The following is a 19,073-nucleotide window of genomic DNA, read 5'->3' on the forward strand; positions in this document are numbered from 1 at the left end:
CCCGCACCTGCCCCCGGCCCGAGAGCGGGAGAGCTCGCCCAGGGCTTCGTCTCCTCCCCGGGAGCAAGGTTTGGCTCTCCCGCGGCACGGGCGGCTGGAGAACGCTAGCGGGACTCCCGAGCTGCGCAAGTCTAAAGGGCTGTGCTGCCCGTCAGAAGGTCCATCATCATTCACGCATTAGGAAACAAATGCAAAACTCAAATAAAACTGCAATAACTTCTGCAAATAGATCCGGACAATGCAGAGAGGTAGAGCACCACTCGTAGCTGTTCTTTAAAACAGTGTGAAAAGCAAAAAACCATTTCACACCCAGCAGTGATACAGAAACTTGGCAGCTCATGCCACCTCCAAGGGACCAGAGTGAGCACACACAGCTTTGCAATCAAAGACAAGCCAAACTCAAAAGTAGATGGTAGTACAAAACCAAATTTATCTGAAGCCTGTGATCAAGCAGATCTGACCCATTGCTACCCACCTCAATCACTTACTGAGGCCAGGCATATGCCCACATAGTACAGACCGAGACACAGACCGAGGTCTGCTCAGAGCTGAGCTGACTAAACAAAATCTCAGCAGAAGATCTCTGTCCCACTTCTCAAAAATCCTGGTAACAATTACAGCATGAATCTTAGATGTTAAAGCCTATGTACAACCTTGCATGTGAACATTATATATGAAATGCCAATCAAACTCCATTCCAATTTTTTTCCTGTTTTAAACAAAACAAAAAAAAAAAAAAAAAAAAAAAAAGGAAAAAAAACCCACCTCAGAATAAGTGCCCAAAATCTTACTGACCCTGTCCCCCTCACTTGAATTCTCACCTTGAAGATGGCTCAGGAAATTTTCTTCTCTTCCTTCCTGTCCAGGTCTCATCAAGCTTCTCATTGTCTCATCCATTTCTATCCTCCTTTTGTTACGTCCTATAAGCAATTAGCAAAAGCTTCCTATTCCCAAAGAACAATACTATGAAAGGCAGCGTCCCTTTTTCAGAGCACTTTGCAAAAGTTTATGTTCCAGTTCTGCTTCCATTACTGTGCATTACCTCCTTAGCAGCTGGAGTGGGACCACCTATTAGCCAGCAGCTGTGTTCAAATCTGTATTAATGTGCAGAATTCAGAGTCAACATATGCCAGATTTCCTGTTAAGTTTCACCTCTGTGGAACAGAGAGACAGTAATAGCCTCCAGCAAATGTGTCTTATCTTCTTTTTCAAGAGGAAAAAAAACAGAACACCAGATGGTGAAGATAAAAAGTGGTTTCTACAGCACATTAGTGACCTGCTCTATTATGGTAGGGCTGAAGCAGCAGTCTAGCTAGCAAGCATTTCACATGATTCAAATAATAAAAAAAAATCAATACTGGACAAGAAAGACTTATGATTCCATTAGAGAAATTAAGTCTTAAACACAGTTAAGAATTATTAAGTATTCTCTGCATTTCTTTTGTTGATAATGCTTTCCCTCATTCCCTGAGGGGTTCTCTCACAAACAAGTATTCATGTGAGCAGTGGTTTTGGCAGGTCACATTAAGAAGGAGCTGGAGGTTGAGTGAGGAGCCACAGCTCCTGCAGCATGGCTCGGTGTCAGCAGCATGGGAGGCACCGCAGCTGCTCCAGGGAAGAGGCACCATCACCTCTGGAGGTGATGAGCCTGTTACATTGTTCCTACATTACACCACTAATTACCTACACACTTGCTTTACTATCTGCTTCTGCTAGGTTCCAGTCTCTAACCCAAGATTTCTCTAAGTACCGGCAGGGGGCACAGCAGTAAGGAAAACTCAGTTTATTTTCAGACATGATGGACCTGTTTGATTTAGAAAGAGCCACTGCAGAAAGCTAACCAGTAAAATAGCAGCAAATTCAGAAAACATCAGTGTTGTCTTATTCATTACAACACAGTTCTATTCCATAGTTTCAGAGTTACTACCAAAGCATCTGCAGCTAATTTAACAGACTGATCCAATGAAGGATATATTGCTGCAAATTGCTACAGAGACCTGAGCAGCTCCTCTGAGCACTCTTTCCATCCTCTTCTGGGATGCACCCTCTCCTGGGGTTCTCTGTCCTCTTCTGGGACTCTCCCCTCCAGGGGGATTCTATTCTCCATATCAATCTTCTCTTGAGCCCTCTCTGGGGTTACCCTCTCCTGGGGTCCTCTATCCTCTTCTGGGATTTACCCTCTCCTGGGGTCCTCTACTCCCCATCCCCTCCAGGGGTTTTCCATCTTCTCCTGGGGTTACCTTCTCCTGGGGTTCTCCATCTCCTCCAGGGGGACTCTCCTGGTCCTTGCAGCAGCCATCTGAGCACTGACTCTTGGTCCTCACAGTGGCCGCCTTCTCCTACTACTCCACTCCTTTTTATGCCACTTGTTTTTATTAGTTACAGGTGTGTTCTTAGCAATCAGCTGCAACTCTTTGTGCCCCCCTACACATCAGCATCTTGTACATCACCAAGTAGACTGCACATTGTAAGGGACAGGGGGACCTTGGCAGCCAGTTATGCTGACCCTCTGCAGCCTGCAGAAGAGTTTTTGGCTTATCCAGGGCCCCAGAGCACGCACCAAAAGACTAACATTGCCCCAAACAAGTTCTGCAAATAAACCCCAGGAGAAAAGTTGACTCTTCTGTCAGCAGTGGAAGAGAGCAATGCTCTGCTCTAGATCACACAATTTATGAAGAGACAGTTACAGACAATCTTTGCTAAGAGCACAGTGTCTTGGTTTTTGATAGCAATTTCAGTTACAGCCACAAGCTGCAGTGAGATTAGGCCACAGCAACACATTGCACAGCTGGGATGGGATGAAAATTCACTGTCCCAAATACATTTCAGCAATAGAAGCATTAAAATGTGCAGAACCTGGATGCATCAAAATCCTGACACCAAAAAATCTGTTCTAGACACCTAGCTGCAGCCAAAGCAATGGCATTCACTTTCAACAATAACAATAAAAGCATAATTGTCACAAAGGTAAACACTAGGCAGGAGATTAAAATAAACAAAAAAAAGGTGGGGGGGGGGGAAGCTGCCACTCATGTCACTCATATCAGGGCAGAATTTTGGATTGCCTTTGCCATTTGAAACATGGACAAGCCAGAACCTGCAGAGACCACCGTTAGTAGTTAAGAACACACAGCAAGACTGAGTCCTAGTTAACATGCTGACATCACCTACTAAAGAATGGCTTTTTTAGAGAGCAAATAGTGCAGAGACAAAAGTGGAGCATCTCATATAATAGTACACCCACCCCAGGAACTGTCAGCACCCCGGAAGTTCCCAGAAATATGTGGCTAACATTTGTGCACTAGTATCATGGAAGTGCTTTTAAAGTTCCCCAAAGTCCTCTGTTCTCACTAAATAAAGTTTATAAAGAGGCAAGAGGAAAGTACAGTCTTTATAGCTGCCCATCCAAAGACAGCTAGAAAGTCACCTGAACAAACCAACTGCAAGGCTCAGTTGCTACATATTTTCTTCCAATTAACATGTGCTTGAAATAGAAGTAAAATTCCATGGCACTGTTTTTGGCTGAATTTCTCCTCTGGATTATGACAATACAACAGTATAATACTACCAAAAAAAAAAAAATTCCAGCAGCCTTCAGATAATGCTTACCATGACAGTTTTCTACCCTGTAAAGAAGTATTTAACAATAGCTAAAGCAGTAAGTTGAATTTGGACACAGTAGAAATCAGTATTGTGGGTATAATAGAAAAGACAGCCAAAAAAGATAAAAGGATAACAAACTGCTTTTTAGTAAAGCTGCTAAAGAAAAGACTGTGACCTATAAGTAGTTTGTGGTAAAATGATATACAAGAGGGAAAATAACAGTTATTTTCCACTTTTGTGCAGCTTTTTTGTTTTACATAAATTTAATTCAAATAAATGAAATATGCCAAGTATAAATGACAGGCTGAATGCATCAAGTTAAGTGATAAATTCTTCCCTTCATGACTTTTTATTTAATACCTTTAAACACGGGATTATTTTTTAAAAATTATTTTTGTATAATTCTTTTTCTTATTAACAGCAGCTGATTCAAAGCCATTTTCCTTCCTCCTCAATGTCATTAGCCAACAGAGCTTCCACAGACAATGTTCAAGGATCAGTCTTCTCTAACATGACAGAACTTGAGGCAAGAATACAGAATTCTTCACAGCTCTTCTCCAGACACAGCTTCTGGGTCTCCTGCTGGTCAGCCAGCTGCTGTCACACCAATAGCTTTCTCCCCCCAAAACCTGAATTAGCCAAGACAAGTCTGTTCATGAGGCAGATCCAGATGGCAGGTTCCACTGCAATTTGGAGAATTATCCTTCTCCATACCACTATGCTTTCTTTGCATATATTAGTAGTGAATTTCAATGTGTAGCCATCAATTAATAAGTATCAAGTTGTCATCACTCTGTTGTCTGCAAAGAAAAAATTCACAATTCTCCAATCAGCAAGAAATGCAATAGGAAGCATCTACCCCTATGAGCTCAGTTTTGATCCTTCTGTTCTCTGCACTCCCATTTCCACATGCAACTCTAACTCCTGCACTGGACAATGATGCAAAACCTGCCATAGTAGCAAAAGCTAAAGATTTTCACTCCATCACCAGGCTTGTGCCCTCAGTACTGCACAGCATATTATGGGGTATGCTTATTATGCTCAAGCACACAAATCTCTTAGTCTGCACAGTGACTTGCAGGTGAAACCTGAAGCTGGAATTCTTGTTAACTAGCTGGTTTTCATTGTGTGCCCCCAGTAGCCACTGGGATACCTGCCCATCATCCTCTCACATGTTCCTTTTTTGGCTATGGGTCCCCTCCTGCCAGGGTACACCAAATGTATAAAATTGCATTTCACAAAAGCATCAGTATATAATTAGACAAAAATCCTACTGCTAAAAGGGGAATTGTCACACCAGTTGTGATTAAGTGTTCACATTTTAGTCTGCTCATTCTCCCATAGGCTGGCTTCCTTGCACAGTGCCCACAACCATTCTGTGCACAGGAATGGATTATCCTGGACTGTCTAGGGACGGTGACATGGTCCCTCCTGTCTCTAACAGGGCTTCTAGGGACAATGACATGGTCCCTCCTGTCTCTAACAGGGCTTCAGAGGTGTGTTATGTTGCCTCAGAAACACAATTCAAAGCAGACCAGCAAGCACCAGATGAGACATCTGTCCCTCACCACCACTTTAAAAAGGAGCCCTGCCACAATGCCTACAAGAAGACATTTAGCAGTGAGTTTCCAATATTCTGGCAATATTCTGGTATTCCAACAGCTTGCCTCAGACACTGCATAGCTTTGGGATTAAGTGCCTGTGGCTGAATCACCCTCTCACTTTCTGCTACTACTCCAAGCTTAGTAGCAACGCTTTTTGGAAACAGACAGCTTGAAGCAAAGACTTGGTTTGCTCCAGAACCCTTGGTAGTTTCCTGATGTACTCCACAGTCCTCTCATCAGCTTCTGCGCAGCAGTTTTCATAAGAGTACAACAGTTAAAACATGTTTATCTCAGAACTGCTGCCTTTGCATCATCAGCTGACTAAAGATCTAACATGAAGTAAAGTGCAGGAGGAACAGCAGCACCCAACTATTACCAGGCTGAATTCTGGATACTCCAGCATTCGTGAAGCAGCATTTTGCAGTGAGAAGCTAACTGTTGTACTTCTTAGGAAAACACTCATTAAAAACACCCTACTGACCTCCTGCAGCAGCAGATGAGTGGAAAAGAAGTTCTGTCTTTTCTGTAGCCAGCATTGCTATGGTCTTTTAGAAATTCATGTAAATCTGTTGCTGGAAAACCACTTTGTTGGTATTTCTGAAAGAAAAAGCATTTTATTTACAACACACGGGCATGAAACATTCTAAAATTTCCTCTAGAGTGTGACAGTTAAACCAGATTATTTAGTTCAATAATTCAATATGTCTGTAGAAAGGAAAGAACCCATTTCCATCCTAGAAACACTACATAGCTTGCTTTGTTCCACCAACAGTCTCAGTGACAGAAAATTCACATTGTTCACAAATTCTCTTATGTTTTGTTTGCTGCCCATAAGGCCAAGCAAGTGATCTCAGCCCATGATGGTATTGATTCTCCCTCAGTCACAGTGAGCTGTTGTGCTCCCTGCAAGTGCCCTGGGCTCCTTTTCCCTAAAACCTCTAATTCTGGATTTAAAGGGTTCCAGTGTGACTATTCAATATTGCCATGCTGAAGAAATGCTATGAGAAAAACATGTTCAGCATACTGAAACAGCTCCCAGTTGATCTGTGAAGAATGCTCAGAGGGAAGAGTCAGTAAAACACCATTTTGCAGATCAGACCATCCAGTAAACTAAGAAGCACAGACAATTAAGCTATATTTTGAGGTGCTTCAAAAGTGAAGCTCTTGCTTGGTCTGGAGGTTGTAGCTCATGTCAGACCAGCCCTATTTTGCTGGCCTGTGTGTGACACCAAGACAAGAAAGAGATGAGGGCTGAAGGGTGGGATCCACATTGCCTTCCCACTGGCCACTGAGACCACCAGCAGCACAGAGGGCAGAGAGCACTTGAGGTCAGAACAGAAGGTAATTACTGAAAACTGAGGTTCACTTCCAGACAGTCCATACTGGAAATGGATGGCACAACTTTAACTGGAACGAGAAGTAGTGCACCTCTCAGAAGACATTTCCTTTTAACCACACATTTCTAAGCAGCACACTAAGGAGGCCTGGACACCTAAATGACTTTAGAGTTATCAGCCTGAACCTTTCCAAACTCCCGCCAAAGGCACATCTCTGCGATGTCAGTAAACCCAGCCACTCTTCCAATTTTGCCACAGACTAAAGGAAAATATTTTAATAATCTCATCACACATCAGAAGCAATGGTAGGTGGTATGGTGTTGAGTGATTAACAAGAATGAATGCAAAACTGAATAGAAGAGTAACAGAAAACAAATGCTTTACCTTTATGGTGTCATAGGAGTCAGTAATGAGTGCAATAAAAAGGCTGAGGATCATGTATATAAACAGACTGATGAAGGAGTACAGATACAATCTGCTGAACATCCACACCAGGGAACTCTTCTCTTGGATTTGAGCAAATGTTGCAAACATATCATCACCATTGACCAAAGAAAACAGACATTCAGCCACTGTGTTCAGATCTTCAAACTAGAAAATGAGTACAAATTATAAGCAGCATGTGATAATCAATCAAGACTCAAAGATTGAGTTTTACTCAAAGCAGACAAGAAAGTCAACTCAGGCAATTAAATGCTACCACACTTTCCTGTACATTCAGGCCAAAATATACATGAGTAATAAAAACATGTAGAATTATCATCTTGACTAAGCACGATGTGTTGAGATCAGACTTAAGAATATTTATTATCAAGAAATAAAACTTGTGATGTTCAACAGGCAGAACAGTCAATAACTGACCACCATGAAAAGCTACTGAATTATAGGCAATTTTGGGCTTGCAGGAAAGTATCATTCCATTTCCCAAAGCACAGTTGAAGTGATTTCACAGAACCTATACAGTAAATTAGTGGTAGTATGCTGGCAACACACCCACATTCTCTGCTTCCCAGCTCTGCAGCATTACTGGAGTATGGGTAATAAATCAATACTGTGTTCAGGGGCTAGAGTCAGCACATAGCCTTCAGAACTCAAATGGTCCAAACTGAATTACAATCTGTCCCTCAGAAAGGCCTCTATGAGCTGTAAGCACAAGCTATAGCTTTTTTATGAAGCTACTGGAGCACACCCTGTACAAAAATCATACCTTAATTTCAAGAACAGTCTCTTAAACTCCAAACTCCATTTCCCCAAACTGGAATGTGTCCTGAAGCTACCAGGTAAGCCCACTTCCCATTTTGCTCTGCCCTTCCAAATAACTGGATTTCTTGACTATAATTTATTGGACAATATGAATTAATAGCCACATTAAAACGTTGTGCATTATCAGTGAACTAACACAACTGTGGCCCCACAATGAAAACAAGATGTCAAGAGGTAAGGAGAATATATTGGTGCACAGGCACAGCAGGTCTGGTTCACACCTATGGCTTTTATTTTTATTTTTTGAACTGAATTTTAAAGCCATTGTGAAACTCAGCAGTACATTATCCAGGAAGAAAGTAGGCATGGCACAGGTAATTTTTGAGCAACTCAAGTTTTGATGCACTGACACAGGGACACTGCTAAGGACTGCTCACCTGGAAGCCCCTGGACTGACATAGTCACAAAATGCAGGACACCCACTCCCTCTCTCTGACTGTGGTAGAGGGTGTACTTCTATATTTTCGAGCATAAGGAGCTCTCCAGCATTTCTGGACATCGGGGAAGACTCTTCCCATCTCTTCCAGGAGGGCTCAGTGGCTGAAGAGCCCCGGGAAGGCAGCCCTGGGCTGGCCTGCCTTGCACAGTGCCACATTGCCTTCCTGTGGGACACTGGGGAACTGAGGAACGGGAATCCTCCGCAGCTCCAGCTGCTTTCCTTGACATTGATCCATGACATTTAGGCAAGAGGTAACATTTTCATAGATAAGTATGGTGTTGACTGTCCCTCCCTTTGGCTCAGATAAGGTACTTGTTGCAGGGAGGTTACAACAGTAATTATGCTGTGCCTTATAATGTTATAAACAACTGAGCCTCTGGTGTGGCAGAAGACCCCTCTGCCTCCAGCATCCCCCAGAGAAATGTATTGTCATCAGCTGGGAACGTGCAGACTGAACACCTGCATTGCCCAAAGGAGGGAATTACAGCAAACTGGAGCAATGCAAGCTCTGGGGGCAGAGCAAGCTGAAAAAGCACTGCAGCATGTCCCTGTTACACACACACTGTGTGGCACCCAGGGATCCAGAATGAGAAATGAGACATTTGTTAGTCATTAACAGACATTTAGAATTTGCCACGACAGGAATCTGCCTCTGTTCAAACTGTCACACTGAGCATCTGCCAAGAGGAAAAGCAAACAAGCTTTAGGGCTGTTTTGGTTTGTGTTCTAGAATATACAGAGCCTTACTCCTGCACCCAGGTTTCAGACAAGACATACCAGGCACACACTTTGATACCAACCTTAAGAAAACAAACAAACAAACCCACAACACGCCCCCACACAGGAAGCAAAGCAAACAAGACAAGCATTCATTTATTCCTTTTATGAGTCACAATTTAGGAGCTGAAGTTACATGGCATGGGAAAGATTCGGAAAAACAAGGCCAGAGCCAAGGAGATTAAAAAAAAACGTTCCAGCGAACTATTTAGTGCCTGTGTAACCCAGCTGAAGTGGGATTGCCAGAAGAGGGCAGAAGAGACAGACCAATGCCCGTGGCCTGGGCAAACCATCCCCTCACCAAAACAGCCTGGTGCTGGAGAGCACACAGTAAAAGCAAGAATAGTTATTTTGTTAAAAGGAGCAGGTAGAAGGAGGTACGGATGGAATGACTCCCATCTTCACATTACAGCTTTTAGACAGACATTTCCATTTAAGACACATTTCTGTTCATTTGGCTAGGAGCGATACATACACACACACACAGAGATATTCCCATCATCGCACCACAAAAGGAGGGATACTGCTGATGTACCTTTTCATGATAAGGCCCCAGGACAATCCAACCACAGAAAGTATAGCCAAGATAGATCATCCCAGCACAACAGCAAAACCGCAGCACTTTCGGCAACGATGCCTGCATAGTCAAAATGAGCACCTACAAGTCAGAGGGGAGCAAAGAAGGGGGAAAAAAGAAAAAAAAAATTAGAGAGGGATCTGGAAAGAAGCATTTCTACATGCTTTAATTGTTAGACATTTGATTCTCTGCTTACATTGTAGGTTTGAAAATATCCCAGGTATCGGATGACTCCAACCCAGACAAACAGAGTTGATGTTCCAAGTAAAATGCTGCAGACATCATAACTTGTGAGGTTCTGAGGGATCCAAACAGAGCAGGTGGTCAAGTTACAAAGCAGTAGATATGTCAGCCTGACAGCTACTCAAGTTCCAGCAGTTCAAACAAACAAAGTAGGGCAGCCTAATACTGAAAGCCTGTTGCTACATCACAAAAATCAGATCAATGTGAGCTGCAGTTATTTACTGAGATCATTTAAACAGAACAGTGCTGCAAATGAAAGTACATCTATGCTGATATTCTTGAAATTTTACATGAAGTGCAAAGTCTGGAAGAAAGAAAAAGCCCTTAGTTACAACACAGTTTCAAAATTAGATTGGATAACTCAAAACTTTTGTTTAAAAAGAAGGTTACTAGTTGCTGTTGGGCAAAGAAGCTCTCATTCACTATTTAAAAAACACGAGCCATCATTTACATGAAAAGTGACCCTTGGGACTACAGCCCTTTCCATGCTTACATGCATTTACATCTCTGAACAGGTTCTCTGCCAGCAGATCAGAACATGAGCATTGTTTTCACTACAACCAAATCTACTTGCACTTTACTTTAGAAGGCTAGAACTGGTTGCAGTAGGCACAAGAGAGCCATCTAGCTCAAGTTTTCCCACCCTCAATCCCCACCTCAACCTACAGCCAGGGACACCCAAGTGCTTCCTCTGAAGGCCGCTCTGGAACCTGCCCTTTGAGCCTCAGTACACATGAAGCGGGAGCAGCACACCACCTACTCTGCTTTTCCCAGAATACAAAGTTTTGTGAACACATGAATTGTTGACACACATCTATTGGAGATTTAAAAAAAAGAAAAAACTAGAAAAAACCCACAAAACCAACCCCAAAATCCTCCTGCCAGCTGGACAAAACACATAGATTTCAGCGAGCCCAGGCAGGGAGGTCAAGGATGAGCAGGTCGCACACTGTCTGTGCCAATGCTTGCCAGGAAAGCAAGCTGTGACAGCTGTGTGTCCAGTCCCACAAGCCATCAAGAGCCCTGTGTCATTCAAGGGGAGGACTCGTGTCTTCCCAGTCCTGTATGTGCTACTTCTTACAGAACGAACAACTCAAATTGTTGGGTCTTTCTGTTGGGAACTGTCTACCACAGGTCCCATACCAGGGATTGGAGGTCTTAGCACTGTGAAAATAAGATGTTTTAATAGTTTACATGGTTTTACTGAAAGACTTTGGGGAAGAGCGACTAAAGTAGTTATTAAACTAGGAAATGGACTGAAATAAGCAAACAGACGGCTATTAACTATTATGGCTCACTTCCACCTGTCCCAAATTAAAGCACATTACACATGGTTGTAGCAAGATTAGTATTTTAGCTGAAGTATGAAATTCTTACCTTGGCTTTTATTTCCATTTTTAGGATTGACCCAATGATTGTCATGACATCACTGATAATTACCAGGACATACCACCCGTTCAGGAACTCCAGGCGGTCAGCATAGCACACACGGCGCTTGTGTTTCTCCAGGAAGAAATTCACAAATCTCTGTTGACAAGCATTTAGATCTTTAGTTACAGGCCACCTTGGATGAAAAACATGGTAATGTTCAAGTTCCACACAACGCATTTTCCTATAATATTCACTGGAACAGTCGTTTAAAGCTAATTCTCAATGGCAACAGAAATAAATAGGAAAAAAATTAAGATGGATTTAGGCCAGTGAAAATGAACTTTCCAGAGATCACTTGATTTCAAAACCCATTCCCACTAACCTAACCATGGCCTGTTGACCCTTTTACCATAGGTTCTATCGACCTCTAACAGAGCAAGGCCACCCAACTAAAGAAGTGAAAAAGAGCTCAAATGCAACTACAGGACAAGAGCTCTCATTTTCAATAGAGCAAACAATACCACCTCTATGCCCAGCACAGCCCATCTGCTTTCACTTGCTCTTTTTGCTCAGGAATAAATGTGAAGGACCTATTCCTGAGAGCAGTTTGACAATGCCTCTCTTGAATCATGTCCTCTTGACTCTTGGTCTTGTTTCCAAGCTGTATCCATTGAGCTGGATAAACAAGTATTTGTGTTTTCATATGCTACCTACCATGGACACTTCTAACACTCGTGAGCCACATGCTTACAAAAAAAACCAGCCAGAGTTAGACGATGTGCTGTGCTTTACATTTTCTCCAATTAAAGCTGGCTTTGAGGGATGTTCATTAAGGCGTTCATTTATAACTAGACCTCAATGGGAATTCTACTCTGAAGCCAGGGAAGAAAGAGTTGTGGTTTGGAGGTGCAGGGCCCACAGCCTGTTTGTAGCACAAAGACTCAGAAGTCATTTTGTCTAAAATCCTGGGAGGGAGGGGAAAAAAAGTCTCCTTTTTTTGCCCATGGAGAGATAAAACAAAATACTTCAAATTACAGCACTACACAAACAGAAATAAAATTCATTTGTAGTTAGCAATTGTCCACCAAGATACCGACACATCCCTTCTAGAGATAACAGTAAGAGGGACATCTTGTAACAGATTTTCTCACTTTAATACCCCAAGTTTCAAAAAGTACCCTTCACAAGACCAGCAGCAAAGCAGCAGAGACCAAACGAGCATTAAGGCCACAAGCACGGTGCTCACCTTCTGCAGCCTCCAGGCAAGAACGATGGATCGTGTGCAGAGGATGAGAGAAGCCAAGCAACTTAATATGACAAATCCATCAAAGACTAGAATATACTGAGTGTTTTTCTGGAGAACTGTAAAGAGCCAAGGCAATAAAGTAAGGTGAGTCTTTTCACATCTCTTTTAATGCAAGTTATGTGACATTTTGCAACAATTCGTGCTCAAATAGTCTCACCCCATAAGCAGATGGGTTATGAGCTTTATTCTTCCTGCAAGCATATCTTGAACACAGCTCAGCAGAAAATTACATCAAGACAGTCATGGAGACTGGACCACAAAAATGAAAAATATCTTCAAGTTCTTCAAATAAACCCAAAAATGGATACGTAAATACAGGTATCCTCCTTTTTACCTGTCCATCTGTGCTTCCACAGTATTACAACTACATGAGGCAAAAAAAATGCAGATTTGGTCTGTATCAACACCATTAAATTAAAAAAATTCCCACCTTAGTCTGCAATAAGAAACTTGTTGGACTTTCTGTACTGTTTTCTTTTCATCCACAAATTTAAAATCCATCATGTGAGCACAAATTAGGTCCTTTGCTTCCTCACAACAACAGTCCCTATCTTTTCCATAACATGCATTTTTAACTATATAAAAGAGGTAAACGCTCATTTTTAATTGTTGCAATAGCCCTTCAGCTCACCTTTATTACTGAAATATGCTTGCTCCCTCAGCTGGTAATTAGACACAAAATAAAGCACTCAGGAACAGGTAGTTGAAAGACAGCCACAAGAAATTGGCAGAGATGCAAGCCAAGGCACTTTGAGGTTATTCAGAATATTCTGTAAACTAGCACTCTAATATCTGTACAACACAGCATTATCAGAGAAGGCAAAGGGCAGGCCACTTGACATATTTATTAATCAAGATATTATATAGCACACTACAAAATATTGTTCCATCAGTCCTTTACAGCAAGTCACCACATCGGAGAAGCAGTTGCACAGTCTGTCACAGCTGCTGTTTCTTTAAGGGCCCTTTGGTGCACATTCCTGAGCTGTCAGACCAAGCTTTAACACTGGACAATTGCTAATGATGTTCATACACATCATTTCATTCAGCAGTGGCAAAAAAAAAAAAAAGCCAACACGAAGAACAAACCTTCAGAAATAGTATGCTTCAATCAGTTAGAAGAAAACAAAATTGAAAGCTGTAGGAGGCTTCAGTTGGAAATTTATCCAGTGTTAGTGGGTTAAATTGAGTTATCTCAGAGCAGCACAACAATTAAAAATCTATGGAAGAAACATTTATCCTCCTTGCTCACTTGAGGTGGAGCTCACTGCCAACACACACTGGGCATGGAGAGGGGATCATGTAATCTCACAACACCCTCACAAAAGGAATTATTTCCTAGCTCTTGATTAGCAAGAGGTAATGAATTGCATTAGGCAAGTTGCATTGTTCTACTGGCAGGGGGATGAACAGGCTGGGGAATGTCCTGCTGGACAGACTGCTACAGACCAGGGAAAGCAAAGGGAGACCCATAGTGCTGCTCTGCAAACCCACATGCACCACACTCACCTGAGTTAAATATGTGCCAGTCTTTGCACTCCTGAATGTCAGTGTCACTGTCAAAATAGACCTTGATTTTTCCACTGTGGGCTCTATTATTGAAAGTTATCTGAAAATACAGAGCTACATCAGAAACAGGACTAGCAAGATTGCATTCCAGAAAAATAAATCCTGCTGAGTGCCTTGGACACAGCATGCATTAATATTGTTGATCAGAGAGGCTTTAAGAAAGTTGCCACCATAAATGATGGTGTAGACATAATTTGAGTAGATGACATGTACTGCCTAATGAGCAGTATTCCAAGAGGCCAAACTTCACACTTAGTCTTTAGGTGAAGAACAATTCCCTATCCCTCTCTCAGGTTATGAGGTTACCAACTGGAATATGTTACAAAGCAACATTGTCCCATGTCAGCACCATTTCAGCAGCCTTTGGGAAGGAGGGGTGAGGCCAGCACATGCTCAGCTGTGCTTCTCCTGCAGGCCAGGTGTGAGGATGACACCTCCACCTCAGCCTAAGCTCTCCTCACATGCACAGGGTTGGAAGTGCCACAGCCCATTTTCACTTACAGTGTTTTGAAATGCATAGCAGTCAGGCAATTCACGGGCATGGATTGTCTGAAGAGCAATGCCTTTCAGCTTGAAGGAGATTTCAACCTGTATAAGCCTGGATATTTGAAAAAGTGCACAAAGATATTTAAATATCACAGAGATATACACAAACTGCACAAATCAGAATCCACCATGTTAACATGAAAGAACAAGTTGGAATAATTTTAAAAACCCCATGACTTTACCTGTAAAATTCAAGATTGAAAAAAGAAGAGTTCAGCTTCAGTTCTGCCTTCTTACCAGTTAGTTCCTTTGGCTTTAAAAGGATACATTCTGGAAATAAAGAGGAAGATATGTTAGCATAAAAACTTCACATTGAAAGTGGCATTAAACTGAGATGATAAGTGTGTATAGCAAGTCCTAATCAGGCAAAACATTAATTTTGAGCAAACCTATTCAGAGGCCCAGCTAGTGGTGTCAGAAGCAGATTTGTGTACCAACTTGTGAGCAGCCAGAACTCAGCTCTGAGAGGCAGTAAGGGCACCCAGCCATGGAAGGTACAGACTGCTTAGCATCCAGAATTCCCCATTTGAACCTCCTGCACAGTGGGGAACAGGGGTGTTTAAGAAAAAGAACAACAAAACACCACCTCAGCATCAATTACAAGGATTTGTAGGTGGTTGAAGAGAGCCTCTCATAATCACAGCAGTCTTTTCTAGACAGGTGCTAAAAACCAAGAGGGAAATAGGCAAGAAGCATGGTGATGTTCCTGTGATTGCTACACAAAAAGCTATTTGTTTTAAGCTTCAGAACTAGAATTCAAATACTCCACAGCAAGACATTTTAAGTACAACAGTACTGTACCTGTTTCAGTAGAAACATCTATGTTCAGTGTATCATTGGAAGGAAGCATTGTGCCTCTCTTGTACTGCTGTTTACAGATTTTTAGACCTGATTCCTCATGTTCGTAACCAAGTGTCCCCAGGGATATGTTCTTTAGGTCCCTGTACTAGTTTAAAAACAAAAACAGAAGTTAGAGAAAGTAATCCTTTTGTTGCATTAGAAAGCAAACTGAAACCTCAAAGTTATATGTATCAATACAGGTTTTTAAATTAAAACTCACACCTACCTGATTAATAACATAAAAAATGCTGTCATAAGCATCCTGTTGTGTATATATACTGCAGCTGTAGTCATCTTCATCAGTTCCAGAGTAGCCTTTCAGGAATAGGTGTTTGAAAGCAACAGTGTTTTCCTCTTTGAATGAGACCACCAGCTGGTTACTCAAACCAAAAAAAACAAGCTAACAAGAGAAAAAAAAAAAAAAAAGGATTTGAATTTTGAACAGTGGTCAAGCACCAGCATTTTTGGAAACAGCCTTTAATTACAATAAACACAAACCAGACAGGTGCCTGTTACTGTAACTCTGGCAGGAGCAGAGCAGCCTCTAACCAACGGCATAAGATTCCCAAAGCCAAGGTTATCACATGCAGGGTAAGTGAAACAGAATCTAACTGCAGCAACTGACCAGCCAGCTCCATCACTTGCAGTTTTACATCTCATGGACCAACAACTCCAACTGGGATTTGCAAAAACCTATGTGGAAGATGCAAATGGCAGACAAGCTAACTTAACAGCACACCCTGCTACCCCTGAAATGCTCTGCTTTGCTAGGGACAAATTCCTGCTCCTTTCCTACCCCTGGCATGGCACAGGATTAGAGCAATAATGAGCCTCACCTGCCTGACCCAGGTGCTGCTTAAGGAGGCTGTAACAAGCAGGAACAGCAGAGTTACTACTGAAGACCTGCGTTCCCCTGCCATATGGATGTTCCCATTTCCACCACCACAAAAAAACAAACAGAGCTGAGAAACTGCTGGGTTTTCCACAAGAGCTTCTTCATTGGCACAGTAGCAGGAGGATATCCCCAAGCCTGACATCTGAGCAAAACCAAAGGCTGACAAGAAAAGTCTCAAGCAGCAGTCCAGAAAAATCTTGTGGCCTTTGAAAGCCAAGCAGCAGAGCACCCCTTCTGCTCACAAAGGACAGTGGGAGACTGGGGCAGCAGACAGAAATATTACACGTTCAGTGATAGCCCCAGAAATGGAAGTCAGTAGGTTAGGAGAGATGGCAGTAATGAACCTTTTCAGAGACCTGTGACGTTGTATTTTGTGTCATCATTCACATGCAAAGTCTACTGTCCTGTCTTTGAAGGAAGAGGAACAACTCAGCGCACATATTTAGCTGTTCTTGCAAATTGACAGAAGTCAGTCTTGCATTTCAAAGGTTCATAAAAAGTAATTTCTACCTATGTGTGTGTCCCATTTTACTTCCCTCCACATGCAGTCACTCTTGGGGGACTGTAACATAACCAACTGCACTGTGATACCAGTGCAGTTTACAAACACCCTCTGCTTTGCCTCCACATAGTATCTCAAACAGTACACAACTTTTCAAATGCATTATTTGATGACAGAAGCAAGAGGCACATCCAGTTCCTGCAGCCCAGCCATCCCATCATCATCAGAAACCATGGCATCTTCACACTGAACATGGACACCTTAATTTTCTGATTAACTATCAGGAAATATCACTTTTTAAATAGTCCAGTGAAACTGTAATCTAAGAATGCAACAAAAAGCAGTACTGTGACAACAGGCCTGAAGACAGTGCTGAATTTCGTGGGAAGAGTAATTTGTTTCAAACTGTTATGTCAAAAATGGCAAAATACCTGGTCAAACACTGCCCCAAAAATCTCCAGGAGGCTTTCAAAATTTATGTTATTCTTCCCCCTTGAAGCACCTTTCATAGTATTTTTCCTTTATGGACTGAAGTGGGAGGTTCAAGCCAGTAACAAGCACCCTGGGATGGCAAAGGCCCAGAAGCACAGACCTGCCTCTCTTGCACATCATTGCTACTCTAAGAGTAAAACCAGAGACTCACCTGTGTTGTAACCATAAGTATCTTCAAAATCTGCAAAGCCAATTTCCATGGTATCTGACGTCTTGCTCTATATTTTTCACATGGGTTCATGAAGTAAAACTTCAAATCCTCTTTCAAAGCCATCTCTTTTAGATCTAAATCTGACTGAGCCATCATATTTCTGCCACAAAAAAATATTAATTAGAAACCAACAGAATATTTTGGCAGACAATTTCCTCATTGCAGTATCACCTCAGATCACCACATGACATAAAAGGTCCAAAGTAGTTTTTGGGTTATCTTATGGAAATGCAAAAATATTTTACTGTGATCACACTATTGAAAAGCATTCAAACGCATCTGATCATTAAAACACACCATTTAGACAAATAATTAATAGCCATTAAATAAGAGGGTCTGTAATAGAAAGAAATGTAGACTTGTTAGTACTCTCTTAAAAATATATTTGAAACAAAGAGGCACCACTGTTAACATATTTGTCTGAATAACCCACATTCTAGCACAAGAAAAAGATGTCTTAAAAATTAAACCAGAGCAGGCTTTACACACACTTCTGTTATGAACATGCAGCTTCAAGGGCTAAATTCAAGGGCTAAATTCATGGGCATTTATTTATTTAAATATTTGGACATGTAAAAATCAGAGGACCAAGTACAAAGGACTGTTGTTGTGTTTTAAATCACCTTAGGTTTCTCCTTTTCAACTGAATAGGATATTGAAAAAACTTTACTTTTATCTCATGATCATTTTAACCCTGTTTTCCAGTGCCCTAAATTGTCAGAACTTCCCTACTTCACACACAGACCAGAACACAACTTTTAATTTTTTTTTCTCTCTTTACATCATAAGAGGATCATATCTGACCCCAGCTTGTTATCAGTCCCATTTACCATTCAGAATATTGCTCCCAACATTCTGAATTTTATAAAGGACAACATTTTGTCTGAGGCTCAAAACCAAAAGCATCGATTCCAAGTTTTCAGATACTTGGAATACTTTTTCATTTTTACTTTTTGTGTCCTCACCTGTCTGAAATGCACAGATATTTGAGCTCAAACTGTAGATCACAAAGCACATTTGGTTTGCTAGAACCAGCTGCCCCACAAGAAGAGAAATTCCAGTTAAAGAAGCAGAGTAAAGCTGACATTGTGGTGGTTCCTCAGAAGAGGAAGTGAAAACAACAAAAAATCTATTTTAATATTAAAAGCTCAAGAGCTATCCTTCATACACAGCCTTAAATCAATCTTTCATGAAGATGATGAGAAGCAGGATGACTTTGGTTTTTGAAGCAGGAAAAACATGGGAAGTTTCCAAGAAGAAGAAACTGTGGGCAGCATCCCTATTTAAACTTACAACAAAAACATACTGGACTAGTTTCAGTAACATCTAAGATACAAAAACTTTGAAAGATGCAAACACACCTGCCAGAGGAGGATGTGATAGATAGAGCTGTGAGCACTGATCAGGGACACAGGTACAAAGATGCTTCGGTCCTGCACTGACACCCAAGGACATCACTGCTCCTGGACCAGCCTCTCCCACAGGCAGAAGGGTTTGT

The 19,073-nt window shown here is 41.7% G+C and overlaps 1 protein-coding gene across 1 annotated transcript; it reads right to left on the reverse strand.

The window, feature by feature from the left end:
• Positions 1–4,013: 4,013 nt before the first annotated feature.
• MCOLN2 (mucolipin 2) lies at positions 4,014–19,073 on the reverse strand. Its single transcript, XM_031057903.1, has 14 exons — positions 18,937–19,073; positions 17,516–17,675; positions 15,702–15,875; positions 15,437–15,581; positions 14,818–14,905; positions 14,591–14,687; positions 14,030–14,129; positions 12,461–12,576; positions 11,221–11,370; positions 9,797–9,898; positions 9,559–9,681; positions 6,929–7,135; positions 5,689–5,804; positions 4,014–4,403 (listed from the first exon to the last, which is right to left on the reverse strand). The coding sequence occupies exons 2-14, from the start codon at positions 17,669–17,671 to the stop codon at positions 4,367–4,369; spliced, it is 1,611 nt and encodes a 536-aa protein (XP_030913763.1). The 5' UTR covers positions 17,672–17,675; positions 18,937–19,073; the 3' UTR covers positions 4,014–4,366.

This window comes from Geospiza fortis, unplaced genomic scaffold (genome assembly GCF_000277835.1).
Source record: "Geospiza fortis unplaced genomic scaffold, GeoFor_1.0 scaffold403, whole genome shotgun sequence".
Classification (NCBI taxonomy): domain Eukaryota; kingdom Metazoa; phylum Chordata; class Aves; order Passeriformes; family Thraupidae; genus Geospiza; species Geospiza fortis.